This window comes from Chaetodon auriga, chromosome 7 (assembly GCF_051107435.1).
Source record: "Chaetodon auriga isolate fChaAug3 chromosome 7, fChaAug3.hap1, whole genome shotgun sequence".
Classification (NCBI taxonomy): domain Eukaryota; kingdom Metazoa; phylum Chordata; class Actinopteri; order Chaetodontiformes; family Chaetodontidae; genus Chaetodon; species Chaetodon auriga.
Genome location: NC_135080.1, coordinates 6,286,399 through 6,304,285, shown reverse-complemented (window position 1 = coordinate 6,304,285; position 17,887 = coordinate 6,286,399). Strand labels below are relative to the sequence as shown.

At 39.8% G+C, this 17,887-nt stretch overlaps 1 protein-coding gene across 7 annotated transcripts in view; it reads right to left on the bottom strand.

Annotated features, from left to right (window-relative positions):
• robo2 (roundabout, axon guidance receptor, homolog 2 (Drosophila)) overlaps positions 1–11,047 on the bottom strand; it is a 250,140-nt gene extending 239,093 nt beyond the window's left edge. For all 7 annotated transcript variants that reach the window (XM_076734797.1, XM_076734804.1, XM_076734799.1 and 4 more), the window contains exon 1: positions 10,854–11,047. In XM_076734797.1, coding sequence (XP_076590912.1) covers positions 10,854–10,977 — 124 coding nt within the window. In that variant the 5' untranslated portion in view covers positions 10,978–11,047. The remainder of the gene's footprint in view (positions 1–10,853) is intronic.
• Positions 11,048–17,887: the final 6,840 nt, after the last annotated feature.

Here is a 17,887-nt window from a genome sequence, read left to right as displayed (position 1 = left end):
AGGAAGAAAGGATTACCTTCACTTTTCATCTAGCTTTGGCATGATCATCTCTCCACAGGGGTCACCTTGGACGAAATGCCACAATTTTACCAGTCATTAAACTCTTAATCCAGCCTCAGTGTGCAGACTTCCATCTCATCTTTCAAAGCATCCATGCCCTTATATTACTTCATGCTGCTATTGCATCATAGCCACCCATTACGCCCGAAAGCAAAGGTGAGAAACCTCTGCTGGAAGGGTTACAACACAGAAGAAACCATAGATTGAAGTTCATAGTGATTCAACATTTTTCATTTCATACATTTTATAGGCTTCAGCAGAAAATGATCCTTGGCAGGTAAAGCAATGTCCTGAGAATTACTTTGTTTTATGCTCATTGCCTTCAGGTTAATATTCTTGAAGTTATTTTAGTCTCAGCAGGAAAGCGTGCTCTCGAACCTTAGCAGGGCATCAGCTGGAAGATTGCAAGATCACTTGTTAATATTCCTCTAGCTGTATTTGCAAAGCAGAGCCATTACGTATTCAGAGATAGGGAGATATTTTTCACGGCAGGCAAACTGAACATGATAAATTGGACAATAAACAGTCTAATCCAGCTACACAAAGTGCACAGAGGCATAATGCTGCACTAAATATGACTTTAGAGTGACAACCTGCAAAGTCACAGGAGCACAGCGTTCACTAAGAATATCATGGTCACACTAACACGCAGCTGTTTATTATACAATCACTTGTTTTTATAATTGAAAGTTATACGGCGTAACAGCTGAGTATAAGCCCAAACAGTTGGATTTCTTATTGTTACGAATATAATGAAGGTCTTTCTTTCACCCTACATTCCATTAGCCATTACACTCCTTCGAATTCTTTCTCAAATTGACAACACACAAAATGGGAAAACATATTCTGCAGGTACTTTGAGAGGTTTTTCTTCATTCAACGTCTGACTCAGACATTTACAGGGTTGCTGTGTCAGTGGAGGTCCAGTTAAAAGGCAGGAACTCAAAATCCATCTGGAATACATCCACAGCAGGGGTAATTCCAAATATTGTAAAAACAAACCTCTTATCACAACAACCAAATTACTCTGGCACAGGCTGATTTCAATGGTCCTTATCTAAGAACACCTAACTTCAAATGTCTACAATCATGTCATAACTTGCTTCCATGCCGTTAGAAGCCTTCATACATATACTACTACTAAATAATGAAAAATCTGTTTTACAAGTGTAAAAGTTAGTTTTCCAGAGCTTGAAAAATCCACATCTCTAATCTCAATATAGTCAGACCACAGAAACCACTCTTGCCTTTCTCCCAGTCATATCTGTATTTGTGAAGAAGTTGTACAATGTGTTTTTTTTCTTGCTGATACTAGCTTCTTTTAAGATCTTTCACCCACTTTTCAGCTGTGCTGGTGCAGAAACAAGCATGTACAGTATGATGGAAACAATCTTGGCATAAACCCTGACAAAGGTTCCTTTGTAAAGTAAATTAAGATCATCTTAAGTAAATGTGTAATTCTCTTGCACATACTGTACCTGACACAAAACCTCTTGTGTTCTCATTTCAAATAAACTGCATCAAATAATGTATTTTAGGGAGAATATCTAAACAATGAAAACAAATATTGACCACAGGATTCAAAATAAGCCTTAACCAAGTTTTTCTTCCTCTACTTTCACTGTACGACCCAAGACTGTGGTTTCATAAATGTTTGAACGTTTTTTCCAACAAACTGGCTGCTACAAGACAAAGTCTGTGCATCAAATGTATTAACAAAGATGGAACTACAAGCAAGTCTGAGTAGAAACAACAAGTCATGCATGTGTCTGCTCTTTCAGCATGAGGGACAGGAATACTTGAGAAAACTGAAACTGTGCTGCTTGAGTTCACTGCTGGTGGTAACTCAATAATGGCAACTCACTGATAATATGGTCATATTTAAACATGACCGATAAAGCAGCTGTGATTTTAATCAATCAATCTTAGTAATGAGAACAGGAAGTTAATCCATTGTTATGCATTATTCGTCAGTAAATTAAGGTCTTTGGGGTTAATTAACCAGTGGGCTAAGGACAATGTTAATAATGCAGCACTAATACAGGGCAGGTAATAACACACTTTAGAATGTCCTTCTCAACTCCAGCTTTCAGTTCTTTGAGAATACAGCAGATGTATCTTGACAGTTGTGTTTTTCTACAATGACTTCTTCAGAACAGACATTAACTGCTTTACTTTGATCAGCATTAGCTTGTCCACAACACTCCCTTCTTTTTCTTTAAACACAATAAACAAAAATACCTCCTCCACCCTGAAATAAGCAGAATAGCTGTTTACAGTTTATTCAAATGTTATGAATGACAGCCTTCTCTGATTATAAGATTTTAGCTTCATCACCCAAAACACATTTGCTAACACCACTGGCTGATGAATTTCCTCACCATTGTCTGAGTGGAAAAATTGTTTCTACTAGAAATGAGCAATGGAGGACCAGATAATTAGTCATTAGTACGATTAAATTATTGATGACTATTTCAAAAGCAGAAAGCCAAGACAACAAAGTTCAAATGTTAATGTTTCCAAATGCTCACATTTCTACTGTAGGATGTGGCCCAGGAGTCTGTTTGACCCAACATCTCACATTATCGATTGAGCTTAATGACAAAAATCACCATGGATGCACAGCTAATATACGCTAACATAATAAGCTAACATACAAGAATCCACCCAAAAGGCACATTTTTAAAAATGGCTTTGAACGTGCAATTTGGATGACATCTTTCTGAGGGGAAGAGAAGGCTCTGGATAAGATGCAGGCTAATGCAAAATGTAAAGAGGGCCCTTGTAGACACCTTAATCTGGCAGTGAAAATCCCTTGCTTCATATAAATACTGCACTGACATATTAAGCCAGAGCTTTTCGTTGCATCTCCTGGGGTCCAAAACGGCATTCAGCATCTGGTTGGACATACTTGCTACTGCACGGGTGGGAGGCAAAACATAGCCCCCTTTACTTTCCATGGATCCACATCTGACCTAACATGCTCCCTACAGCTACTACAAAGAACCATACTGGTGCCATTTGATGGTTATCAGATATCAGTGTGGATCCGTTATAGCTGGAAGCATTGGTCAGGATTTAGACAACCTGAGCATGAAGAAGATACTACAAGTTCAAATGTAGTTTATCCACACGACACAAAAACTGCCTTGATGGCAGAACCTGACTGTTTCGAGTTGGCCATCAGAGGACTGACTATAGTAACTTCCTGTATGTTATGACATGCTGTAAAATTAGTGGTACTCCTGACTTTCATTGCACGTATTCCAACTAAATCTGTCCATCAGATTTATAGATTCCATGACTAAAGAGAAAGAAATTTATGTGTCAAAGTTAACTCTTGACCTTGGAAACATGTTGACAAAAGAATTCTCAACTCTCAAGATTTGTTCACCTGTGGGCTCTCACATGAGGTTATGTGACCATCTGACTGAACATCGAGCTGAGATTTTTAATGAGCGATCCACTAAACACACATCACACCAGACGACGGTGACTATTAAAGATAGGGACAATCTCTGTTAATGACAGGAAGTCAGAATAACACCAGTATGTTCCTTTAAGCAATGTCCCTGGCATTAGACTGTTCCCGTTTTTTTAATGCGCACCTCCAGCACAGGCGGCCTTATCTGCCTCCCAGCTCTGTGCTGGCTCAGGAAGAGGCGGTTGCTTGACACACAATATTGGACAAGACAGTAACATGGAACATTTAGAGGAGGATGGAGAGGGTACCGTCGCACCAGGCTTACCAGCTGTGATAATGATGTATAATTTAATTGAAGGCTGTGCTTCTATCCTCCATAGAACTCAAACTGCTCTTCTCTTGTCAATGCATTATTCAGGCTAATGGTGACCCTGAAATAGAAAAAAGCTTCTTATCTCTTTAAAGTTTTATTGCTGAGAGCAAAGAGAGGTAAGGAGGTATGTGAAAAGAAAGTGAGTTAGAGTGAGGCAGAGAGTCACAGATAAGGTAAAAAAAAAAAAACAACAAAACAAAACAAAAAAAAAAAAAGCTTACGGAGATGTAGTTCTGTCTAGTGAATGCTTTGTGAAGGATTCCTGTTTCTGACCATGACAGCGTCATCTTCCTGGCAACAGCAGAAAAATTCAATTGGGCAGAGAATCTGTGATGTTACTCTTTCCTTAGCTGCTGACACATGGAAATAACAAAAATTTCCCCAAAAGCAAATGCCTTGGATGAGAAGTTAAAGAAGAAGCTTTACATTTTCTCCTCTGCACACTACTTCAGTGCTATTGCTGCATTACAACTATTCAAATCATACATTTAAACAGCAAAAATTGTGTTCCATCACGATCATCAGCACGACCATCTCTTGTGAGAAAATGAGAGCAAGAGAAGCAAAATTGGAAAGATATGTAACTCAGTTGGGCATTCATGCATACACTATTACACATGGACCAACCTCACATGTGATCAAGCAGATACTCTGCAACTTGGTTGGAGCCAAGTCAGGGAATGACAGGGTGAAAGGGTCCCAGGCAGTAAAACGCACCCACATCTATCCATCATGCTAAGATGTCATATTTACAGTCTGAAATTCACCCATAAAACACTGTTATTGTAAAGTGTTAATTTCCACTGCAATTAGAAATCCGCTTCATTAGAGGACGTGCGACTGGAATGTGGCAATTAAGCTGCACTGTATAAGGGTTGGGGGTTGGGGTGGTGAAGAGGAGGAAGTGCAATACCCAGCGATGGCACTTCACCAATTTACTGAATCAGTTATTTCACAGCCTCAGTCTCTAATTGCCCACAATAACTAATCTGTCTTCAGATTAATCCAATACACAACTTTTTTCTTTCTTTTTAATTTTTTTTTACCAGATGATAAATCCCTCATGTAAAGGATTAGGAAAGCTACGTGCTAAAATAAAATGTATTTGTTTAAATGTATGACATCAAGGATATTTAACCTGCTGTATTGTGGAATCTTTATTATTATGACTGGCAGCTACTAAAGAAAAAATGTCTGTTACAAAGGAGCCAAATTATTATTAATATTAATACCAATAACAGAAATAAAATATGTTGCAATAGGAGTAATTTACAAACATTTTCACACTTTCACCCAGTGTTATCTTTACATTCAGTTACCTTCAGGCTGACTGGCTTGAAGACAACTTTATCTTGAAATTGGTGAAGATCATTGAGGTTAAATAGGTTCAGGCTCTATATTCAAATGTAATCAGTGAAATCAATTAAGAGGTTACTCTGCTGAACTGGACATCAAAATAGTAACATCAAGACAAAGAGAGCTCAGACAAATGCCCAATGGGCAGCCTCACACAATAACCTGCTGTAAAATTATTCAGACGGACACAGAAAGCCAAACGACGTGAACAAACACACGGAAAGTCAGAGGCTGAAGACCAGCTCATATGAATACTGTGACACGTCGCAGTGGGAAAGCACAGGTGTAAATAATGAAATAAATGATGGCTGGATTCCATTTAGCTGCTGAGGTTCAGGATCCTGGTGTTGTGCATGCTGGCTCACTGTCAAACCACCATCATTTACAGGGACATAGGTAATGCCATTAGCAACATCTGTGCATTTCTTACTATGACAAGTCAAAATGTCTGAAAACTAAACTCAATCATCAAGTGAACACATCTTGGAGAGCGTTAACTGTCTTTTCCTTATGAGTATTGTACAGAAGAAGAATATGTTTCTTTCTATTCAACTAATTCTATGTTAATGTTATGATAATTATGATCTCTGAATTCTCAATATTTATAAGCGTGTCTACTTTACATGGATGTAAGCTGCATATCAGGATTTTTTTTTTTTTACAATACCTTATAGTAAGGCCAAGCAATGCTATAGCACAAATCACACAATACTTATTTTCTTAGCACTGGATTTGATAATATCTTTCTGCCGCTCTAAATTCGGTAGTGACAACATTTACCTAATCTTGACACAATCTTGTTACCACTGCATCTCTAATATCGCCCACACTTCAGATTGTACACATTACATTTATTTCTAACAAGGCGTAGGCGTACAAAATTAAGGCAAGCACATTTGAGAAACCGATTCTTCTCAACTTGGAGTGGCACAAAGCTTAATGATCAAATTGGATTGAACGGGGAACAGCAGGCACATTTTCTGCCTTTCTAGCCTTTTTCATCATGATTGAGTAATTATGGGAGAGCAAAGTCTGCTTCATTATAAATGTGCTCGCTGGCAGTCTTGTAAACATTTTGTTCATGAAATCAAATGTTCGGAAGGACTGAAAATTCAGCCTACATTTTGTATATTAGCATACATGGGATGCTGCTCTCAAGAGTTCTCACCAGTGAAACCAAACTGAGTCACAGTATGTCAGCGAAACGTCACAGGAACAGATAGTGAGCGATTTTCCCTCGCTGTATGACAGCCATTGCTGCGCTCCCTGCCCCAAGACATGAGTCAAAACATATTAATTGAAAGTAATGACAGTGATTTAATTTTTCTGTCAGGCTGTTGCCTAATTTTCCCCCCATTAGTTTGTATAATATTTCTATCCCTGCAGCTAGTTCTGCCTTTCTGCAATGGCCAGGGCACAAGTGGCATGTTGGGGTGGGGGTGGAGATGACAACCTTTAAGAGTAATTCTATATAAAGAGAGGACTGATTCATAAAACAATCAACTTAAGTCTTAAGAAAAATGGACAAACTATGTTGCAGAGCACTTCAATAATCCCTCATGACACAGGAGAACAAGGTGCACGAATGACTACAGCAAATAAAGTAGGTTAAAAGTGAACTAGAAAGTTCTGTAAACTGTGATGGATATTATCAACAGATGGCTTGGGAATAATATTTTCTGCTCACCTCTGTTTTCTCCTCTAAATAATCTTTGCTAAGCTGTGGTTTGTTTAAAACCTGTGTGACTGCCTGACGGCTTGTGTTTCTGGCCATGTTTGACTTGCTTTTACAAGTCTCTCAAAGTTAGGGTTGGCCCCTATTTAAATAACTTCATGACTTCATCGTTAAATAGTGAATTTAATTATTTAAAGAGATGCAAATTCAATGCATTTCAGGCACTCTCAATAAATGTATTAAAGTTAATGCTGTTAAGGAACATTTTCAGCCTACTGAAGATGGTTGTTTTATTCTCTCGTTATCTGAGCAGCCCTGAATAGCTCTTCTTAATTGCACAGTTATGGAGCATGTGCAGACACAGTGATGAAGTAAGCAATGTGGGCTGTTGATGTGTAGTAGGCTACACTATTCCTGTGTGAGTAGGGAGTGGTAATATTAATTCCTGCTCTCCTCTCCTGGTCTATAAATCTGATACTCTCTCACTTCCATCCCAGATGGTCAGATACACACAGCCGTGGGAGACAGAGGAGTGTGAAAGGTATTTCTGTAATAGGTGTTGGTCACTTCTCTTTACCATTACTCTTTCACTGACTGCCTCAGTGGGCCCCTGTTTAGTAAATCAGATGTTGAGAACATTACAAAAAATGACCCTGTTTCTAAACCTCTGCTATTCCACACATCGTTTGTCTTCAGAGCTCTGTGCAAACATAGCCAGGCTTCTCTCCACCTGGTACTGTCTTCATATTACCATTTATTGTAGTTTAGTGGGATTGTTATACATCCAATTGGATTTCCCTCCTACTGCCAGGCTCCCTTCAATCTCTGCTGCCCCTGATCCAGTCGCCTGTGTGATATTAGTTACGGAGGTTCTCTCTGCAGGGTGGTATGAGAATATAAAGGAACAGTAATTTGCTGGATTCTGGGTGATGTCAGACATCATGCATAGGAAGTAAGTGGGTTGTTTCTGGATCACAAGACCTTCAGAATTCGTGCTCCACTCTCTAGAGATGGGAGGACAATAAATAACGTTCTGTTGCAACTGTCACCATACCACAGCTGGTACACCTGGTGTTAATCCACTGACTACCCACAGTCAGCATACAGTACATCAGGCTGTGCAAGGTTGGCTGAAAGTCAAAGTGAAACATGGTTTGGTCACGCAGAATCATAAGTATACAGCAAACTCATCTGTACAAACTTAAAACTCTGTTTGTATATGCTGGTTTTACCCTAAAATGTAATGTTTTCCATGTCTTACTGAACCTTCCTGGTGTGTTTTAAGGGAGGGTTTGTAAGTCTATATATGTATATTTAGGCATTCATGTTTCTGATCTTAGAAAACACAATTTACACCTTCAATTTTTATTGCTAATTTCTTTCATCTTATATAATGGACCTCCTATCCCAAAAGTTACATAATCTTCTGGTATTTAATTTTTAAAAAATGTCATCCAACCAATGCATGTATGTCTACATTTGTATACATGTATAATTATGTGAAACTGCAACCTTTTGGTCTATTGCAATTCAGTGATTTAAATATGACCTGGCTTTCAACATCCACCATTGAAGTAATGCTCCACCCAGAATCACCCAATCCCCTGTAGGCTCGACAGGTACAGTAGCTGTGAAAACTTTATAGCCTTGAAGCTTCTAGGATGGTAACAAGCCTATTTAGACTGCACAAGTGGTCTGACAAAGTTCTGTTCATCATTGTTCCTCCAGGTCACCATTGGAAAATGTGCTCACTGGCAGAAATTCAAGATGACAAGACCCGCTGATCTTTGTGTGAGAAAAGATGTTCAGACATCTTTCAAGAAAATAAAAGGTAAATGTTGATATTAAAACCATTGATTTTGCATGGATAATCGCTTCAATCCATGGTTCACGTTTATGGAAAATTATAGGTGACGTCCTTTGTTGAGCTTTAACAACTTAGCATTACCAAGCAGCTATGCATTCTGCATGCACACCTCCAGTGTGTTCTTAATTACATAAATAATAACAGAACACACAGTATTGATAATTTAGCTAAAATTGTGCAGTTGTAAATGACAAGCATGAAATTTATTTTGTTAAATGTGATAATGGATTGCAATTTACAGTCAATGAAAATTGCCGCTGGTGACAGATATCGAATGTCACTATGCCAGCAGGCGAATGAAATGTTAAATAGCTATTCCGACCCAATATCTTCTATAGGTAATGACAGGGGATCCATTAACATTTGTCAACCCTGCACAAATCTTATCTTAATTATGTGAAATATTAGTCTTTCCAAACATGTCACAAAACCATAATTAAACAAGTGAGGTTAGGATTCAGAGTATGGGTGTGGAATGATTTGTTCAACTGTGCACAGAAAGGGATGTAGTCTATGGCCTAATTACACCAAGGGAGGTCACTGCCCTCCATTTCACAGGAGGCCAGTGATCGCTGGGATTTCATACAGTATCCGCTTTTACCCTTGGTTTACAGATTCTGATTCATATTTGCGCCAAACACATCAAATTCCAACCTTGAACACATTTCATCCATCATTTCAAGTGATTCAAAAATTGGGTTGGAAATGCATGTTGTTTTTGATAAGCTCTGGCAGAAAGAAACTTTATGTCCTCTCTCGTTCCATCTGAAATTTTTCCGTATAGCAGGTTGTTGTCACAGTGACAGCAAAAATCTAGAAAACGAAATGATTGTGAATTTGTATGACCTATTTTTTCTATTTTCTGTGAACTGAAACAATTTATACACATATGAACTTATTAAAGTAAGATCAGAAATGGACATCAAAGCAGAAATTCTATCATTACCCTACACTTGAGAGTGGGTAATATCAATCTAAGAGCGTGGTCCAAGTCATTATGTTAGAACTTCTGTGTGGTAATGATGTGTTGGTGAGAAGTGCGTGGACACAGTAAAAGGAAGGTGCAAAAGAGGTCCATTTGAAGAAATGTAAAGTAGAGAACAGGCGAGGAACAAGAGCAATAGCAAAGTGGCAAGGAATCATTAAATAGATCACCGCGGTCACACTGCCTCTTTGAAGACACACACATCCCACAGAGCGCGAGCTTCGAGTGCTAACAATGCCGATAGGCTGCAGGGAGCATCTCTCAGCCTTCTCACTGTGCACTAGCACTAAGATTAGAGGTTCCTTTAATCCGACAAAGGGGATTAAATGCTACAAGAGAGGTGAGAGGACCGCTCCCACGGAGGGGCTGAGATGATTTATTAACACCTCTCCTCAAGACTGGTGATCTAAGTCTTTAAACCAAATATCACAGATTGAAGACACTGGTGGCATGTCCTGCCAACCAAACATTCCAAGGCACACGTATAAATGTGATCTCGATCAACACACTATGCCATACAGACAGGGAAGGGGGTGCGTGTGTGTGTATGTGTGTGTGTTTGTGAGAGAGAACGTAAGTGGAAAGCTTTCAAAATTTACCCTTAAAGCACTAAAAGAAAGCAGCTGAATAGTACAAGAGTGATGAAAAACCTACAAACTGTGAAAAAACATTAACTTCAGCGTTCACTGTTAGATAGGCATACACTGGCTAGCACCAAAAAGTTAGAAAAAAACATTCAGTGGATGTTAGTGGTCATCACTTCCTCCAGTGTTCAAAACAGCTTTCTTTGAACACACCTCAGCTGCCACAGTGAGTCATAAATGTAGAGACAACAGCATACCAGAGGATGAACAGTATGTGGAAGTCCAGACTTTAACATGCATCTAAATACGGTGGCACAAAACATCCAAATCCAAAAGTGTTTTTAGGCAAGGTCAATCTGTGATGAGAACGTATGATCCAAAATTTTAACGCTGTCCCGCCCCACGATCACCTGAAAATGTCCATCAAATCTTCAGCCCATTTAAAAACATACAGCTACAGCGCAGCTCAACATCACAAACCCAAATTTAACATTACAAACATCAACCATGGCTGCCCATCATCACTTACCCCCCTTGTTCCATCTGCCTTTAGTCCTTGCCTGATAGGTGAGTTCGGGACAGCCAGACAGCACCAAGAGAAAAAAAACAAGTTCAAACACAGAAAGAAATCCAGAGTTTGCCCTGGAAAACATGTCCAAGAGTTGCTGGCAGCCGAGTCACTTTCACATGGCTGTGTTTCCTCCTAGAGTGGCGCGGCTGTGGCGCATGGTAACCCACGCGTGGGCTGTCATCGTCAGTCACGCTGGTGTCAGCAGTGGGTCTCTAGTCCTACCATGCTGCTCTGTGACGCCCCGGCTGGGTGCTGGTGTTTCACTGATGCTGGAGCTCCGAGGGAAGCTGCATCTCTCCCTTCTGTAAGCTCTGCCTCACCAGAGCGCACAGGAACCAAACGGGAACACACAGCTTGCCACGCGACGGCACGGCTCAGCTACGCTCGGCACAGTGCATAGGAACTCGCTCTCACTCAAGCTCTCTCACACACACACACTCACACACTCACACACACTCCCTCTCTCTCCGTCTCTCTCACGCTCACTGCTGCCACCGCTGTTGATGCCGATGCTGCTGCTGGAGCTGCTGAATTATTTCCTGCCCTCCTAACTCTGGGTTTCAGAGGGAATTCATTCCTCTGAGCTCTGTCTTTCGCTTAGAGCTTCACATCACAGAGGAGACGAGAGGTGGTAGCGCAATCCACCTTCTACGCTCTAGAAATAATTCTTCAGGGGTGTGTTGGACTGAGGCTGCCTGGTAGTGTAAACCAACAAACAGGCAAGAAAGAATAACAGGCAGTTGGTGAGCAAAGTAAAGGAAAGCCAAGGTCCATATTTGTAGAGATGTTTTTATCAGTAAGAGGTGCATGGAGATTGCACCACTCTTGCCAAAGTAAGGTGCTAGGCTTCACGAGGGGCAATGGAGCAAGGAGAGAGGGAGAAAGAGAGGGCTGGAAAAAGAGTAGGAGATCAAAAAAGAGCACTCTGGTGAGAAAATTGTAGGGTTCTCGCCTGTTGACCCACCCCCCACCCCCCTTTGCTGTGACAGCTCATGGTCAAAAAAGTGTGCTAAATATCCCTGAACCAGTGCACACAAAGTCAAACAAAATCATTGTGGAGAGATGTGTTTATTTGGAACATCTGCATTTTAGAACTAACATGATAACATCAGAGCTTGTCCTGTACAACGTACAAATATTTGTTTCTACAGGACTTGAGAAAGTGTAGTCTACCATGTGATTTGATATCTGCATTTGGAGCTAGAACTAAAAGAAAATGTGGTATAAGTCATGTTTGTGGATCAGAGACCATGCCATGCCAATAACAGTACAATTTGAAGCTGTTGTGGACAGCTAGAGAGCTAATGAAGTCATGTCACTCCACAAGCTCTGCAAAGAATGGTTATCTTTATTGTCAGTTAATCTGCAATTTATTATTCTGCGAATAGAAAGTCACAAATAGTGAAAACTGCATTTCTCATAGCCTGAGCTGACATTTTCTATTTTTTTCAGCAGACCAAAACTCAAAGATATTAAATTTACAATTGTGCGAATGCAGATGTTCACATTTGAGATGCTGGTACCAGAGAGTAGTTAGTTTCTTCGCTTGTTAAATGATGAATTAAGCAATTATCAGCACAGTTAATAATTTCTGTTTATCAACTAATCACATCAGCTCTACACTCCGCAGAGAAAAGAACAATCACATATCCCACATTCGTACTACAGTAGTTGTCTTACAACACAACCTCCTCACAGTCACTCCAAGTTAGTGCTTGTGGCTGCGCTGCAATAGAAAACCGTTAAAAGCTGTTGAAAAGCTTCTCCAAGACAAGAGAACCAACATAAACACGTTAACAAATTAAAAAATGCATATTCTGATTGATTACCTGACACCGCCATGACTTTCTAAGGCCCACTCTTCATCTAGATACCATCCACATTTCTCCAACGATCCTCCAAGTCTGTTATGCTCCTAAGTTCATAAAACAGGTACTTCACAAGCAGGGAGTATGAGCAGGCTGTCTCGTACACACACCATGGCTTTAATGTCCTAATTACAGCTCCTGAGGAAACCCATGATCAAGTCTATAATCTTTTATACGCAGCACAAATTAATATCTTGAATGCACATAATCTTCACTCGTTTACTACCTGCCCCCCGACAATTCCTTCATGTTATCTTGCTATCTCTTCGTAACAACCAGCAACTACACCAGGAAGTATAATTGAGCTTTCTGCACATGAAGAAAGAGATGTGTATTTTCTCTAAGACACCAGCAGGAGCATCTGTCAGCAATACGCATTTCTGATGACTGATAAACAAGCACAATGTTTGCTTCTCTCTGGGCTATAGCTAAAGTATGTAATTCTGAAGTATGACAGTCCCCTGTTAACTGAGTTATAAAATTACAAAGCAAATCTGCACAAGACAAGGTAAATTCAAAGCGAATGCAACAATATATCCTGCATGTATATTCCTGCATGTCTACACCTCTAAGTAGGAGTTTTTCATCAGTAGCCTGGAGCTTTTTCTGTTTAACAGTAAACCTCAGAGCTTATTCTTTTTGCATATAAAGAGCCTGGCGTGGTACCTTGGGCTCCACATCTAAATGATGCTGGCAAGGCTAAGCACCAAATAGCTTAGATGCAGGCAGTTAGTGGAGGACAACCTGAAAATACATGGAGCATGTGGTGCAGCTTGTGCTAAATAGTAAGTGGTCTACAGTGACAGCTTGTTACAGTCTGTGTCCCATGGCTGTACTCCTTCATAAACCACGGGTGAAGAGCAAGAACCTTGAAAATAACAATCGTTGTTATAATGGCAGTAGTCTTGCTGCAACTAGTGCACAGTGTTCATTTACACCTTAAAAGGTAAAACTCTTATTCCCACAGTGAGCACTAAATTTATCACAGTTCAACATTAAAGAGCTGAGAGCTGTTTTACGTTTACCAAACCAAGGCTAATCTAAAAGCTAGTGTGCATCAGAGCCCCTCTAATAAGCAGCCAAATAACACAACAACACATGAATCTGTGGAAGATATATTAACAATTATGTGGGAAAAGTTCTGAATACAAAGTTCAGAAGGAGGAAAACAGCACAGATGTTTCAAAAACAAACTCTGTGTGTGTGTCATCAATGGATAAAAGGGACAGACTTTGATGCCTGCTGCCTCTTGTGTAAAATTAGTTCACACAGACATAAATCTGGTGAAGGGTAGCTGGAATTAGCATTCACTGTCTTTGTATAAGGTCCCTTTGAGGCCATTACACTAACCATTCAAAGTTGTTTTTGCTTCAAAACACTTTCCGTCTCTTTAATACAATACCAAGATACAGACGGGGGGGGGGGGGATTAGAGAGATAAGACGGGAACCTGTGCATTGTGTGAGAGTCAAGGCAGATGTACAGAAAAAAACATGCACAGGAGTATTGTTGACTGTCACCAAGCAGTCACTACTACTGTGGAAGGAGTAAAGTGGAGTAGAGTGAAGAGGGGATGTGGGAACCCCTACATCCATACTGGTAAGTCTGACAGCTTATCACCCCCAGACAAGAGCCCCTTGGATAAATGTGGTCAAGCAGGAGAGGAGCCCAGCTTCAGCAGTGATGGGGTGCAGGACAGCGATAAGGATGAAGCTCTACTGGGCAAAATGGGGGAGCGAGGCAAGGGGGCCCCGGGCTGAGAAACTCAGCCAACAGCAACACTCATTCCAGCTCTCACTGGCTAAACCTCTTAAAAAATTTACACATAGGCATTCACCATACTCAGCAAATATAGGTTACTGCATGCGCTCATGTCTTAAGTGTAACTGTGCATGTGTGCGAGAGAAGACAGTGTATTTGCACTTACGTCTTTAAACTGAACCCAAAAATGGAGAGTAGGTGTGTGTGTAGAGAGGAAACAGCTGAAGAGCAGAAGAGAAAAAAAAGAGGAGAGCTGAAAGAAGAGAGACAGAGAGAGAGAAAATGTCTTCTTGATGTTTTTCCGACACCGCCCTCCTGAAAACACACCATGAAATTTGCTTTTTCACAGGAAGTGACAGAGCGAGCACCATGAATTGATCCCCTGATGGAGATCTGGCTCTTTGTGTAGTCGTTTTCTCCTCTGCGCATCTGCCTGCCCAGATACTGGATAATCTACTCGCTCCCGGCATTCCTAATCCAACCATCCATCCCCATTCACTCCGCCCATGTGTGTCCCAGCACAGGACAGGGGTGTAGTTTGGAAGTCTATAATGGAATAGATTTGGTTGTTTGTCTCTCTTGAAATGACTGTTGTGCGGCAGTGAAATGATTATTTCTCCTGCAATGCTAATCTCTGGGTAATGATTAACGTTCTAATTATAATTTACCAGAATCAGAGCCCAGCAACTTTCAACCAAATAATCAGTGTGGAGCCTTTCTTTTATTAGCAGCTGAATGCTGTCTTTCCCTGAATTTTAAATCACCAACATTGGCATGGCAAATATATCAAGGCTAGGACAGCCATGCCAGTCTGTTTGCTTGTGTTTACATTTTAATACAGAAATGTATAGATTATGGACAACAAAGCAAAATACCTGAATAGAGCACTACTCCCAGTATGGCTCCTGGCAACCAAATTTTAAAGATCATAAGCAGATTAACTCTCCGTCAGCCAATTCGAATAAGTAAACAAGCCAGATTGGAAATGAGCGGCGCTTGTAGAAGATGATTAGTAAATATGATTGCATTGTACACATGTGCCTGGCTGCTCTGTCAGATGAATGATTACTGCGAGACCTGGAAATCATAACGGCTAAAGCAATGGTAAAGCAATGTCCATTAAGAAATATACTGCAGGTGGATTTTGATTACAGGTCATGCCACTTCTTTACAAAACTACATACATATGCCTATACAATGCATTGATATGTAATGTCCTTTTAAATCAGTTAGAATTTAACAATTGCTGTATTTCTGAAAAGCAAATGTATGTGCTTCCTTCAAAACCTACTGCGGATGATCTAATTTTGTAAGCTAATCAAAAATGTATTGTGTTCTGCACCTTCATAACATGCTGCACTAAAGAGCTCTTCAATCACGCTGCTGGTACAGGCATCCATATGTAAATTTTATACGTTACCATTCAGAAACAGGCTGGGCTTGTTATAATGTACATGAAAACAGCAGTCAGAGTCAAAAGTGTGGCGCAAGCTGAAGGCGCAATTACATCAGGAATAAACTCCTTTACAATCAATCCTTTATACCGCATAAACTTGTGCACAGAATGTGTCTGTGAATGGTCCCGCAAGTCAAAGAACAGAGAGGTAATAAGAATCAGAATGAGTTAGTGATGGCTGTCATAAAATATGGCAGGGGCTTCTATTTACAACCTGTAATAAAACTGCCTCTGCTGGGATTTATGGAGATTCTTGCCCCACAGAGCTAAACCCTTTTTGCCAAGGGCATGTTAATAACCTCCATAGTGCATTCTGAATATATTGGCAGATGGACATTTTGTCTAATAGAGCATTGCAAACTGGAAAGCAGGTGCTAAAAAAAGCAACAGTGTCATGCTTATATGGTATTCTGGTGGCAGCGTTGCTCCAGCCTGAGGCTTTCCTCCATTTCTGAGACCCACCCAAACTGCTACCGTGTGCTGAGCTTTTCTATTGTCTCCATAAGCATCAATCACTTGTTCCCCTTCACACCAAACAACTTTCTCCTCTCAACAGCTGGAACTGAAAATGGCAAATCGTATTAATGGCATCAGGCTTTTTAACTATGGCCAAAAATGTTACGTAAAATATGGCATTATTAGTGGACACATATTGAAGTGTTTGCCTCTAGATCCAACTGTTTGCTGTTGCTTTCACTGAGATTATTTTGAACACATTTGATTTTTATGGCTGGTGTCAAGATCAGTGACATCACATCATTATTAATCATCAATCAAGTCAAGTAAACTCAATTTATTTATACAGCCAAATATAATAAATCAGAATCTGACTCAAAGGGCTTTAAAGCCTGAACAGCACAAAACAAACTGTCCTTAGATCCCCAAAAAAACCCTTTTAACAGGGAGAAAAAAAAAATTGGAATATTAATAATCCAATGAAAGTGCCTTTTAAAAACTAGAGAAGATTAGTTTAAACTGCACTTGAGAACTTATTAAAGTAGAGGAATATATATAAATTAATATTCACATATTTACATAAATGTCACATAACTTCATATCGATATATAATATACGTCTTTGTAGTTTTACATTATTTCACATACCAAAATTTATTTTGTGTTATTTACTTTTCCATTAATTATGTTTGCAGTGTACTCGATGTCTGAGGAGCAATGATTTGCTAATATTCATTCTTCATTTATAATGGTGCATGTAACACACTACTACTGCAGCAGCAGTGCTGTCACCGTTTCAGGGCCCTGCACACCCACACCAGTGTTTTTAATTATTGCAGCTAATTAGACCTCTGCTCAGGTCGCAGGTAGGTGGAGCTCAGGTGGGAATTACATGATGCCACCCGACTATGTACCAGTAAGAATGATAAAGATGTCATTTGTCCTTTCTCTAGCAGCTGCAATAAAGCTACGAAAAGTAAGGGACTTATCAACTAAAACAGTCTGTACAATTCAACTGAGTCCAGGTAGAGATAAAACAAGCAACATAAAATAAAAACATTTGTGTCATAGTACAGGTATGAAGGACCTTTAATACTGTGATCTTACACTAGAAAATCGTCGTGTTTCTACATCAGTAAATTGGAAAAAGTCTTTCAACAGGTAGCATGAGACTGGAACTATCACCCCATTAGTTAGTTAATGGTAACTAATGGGGTAATAGGGTCAGTATGATTACACCATAATTGCAAAGGTGCATGACATTAACATTGTGTTGTAATGGCTTTTCTTACTAAATTACTTTGAAGTGATCAAGAAAATACAGCAAAACATAAGCAACATGTTTTATATTTCTTGTCATTGACTGTGTTAGTGAACAAAGGGGTTCAACAACAAGTAATAACCAAGTAAAATTAAATTTGGTCACACCTACGGGATAAAATAGAAGAAAAAC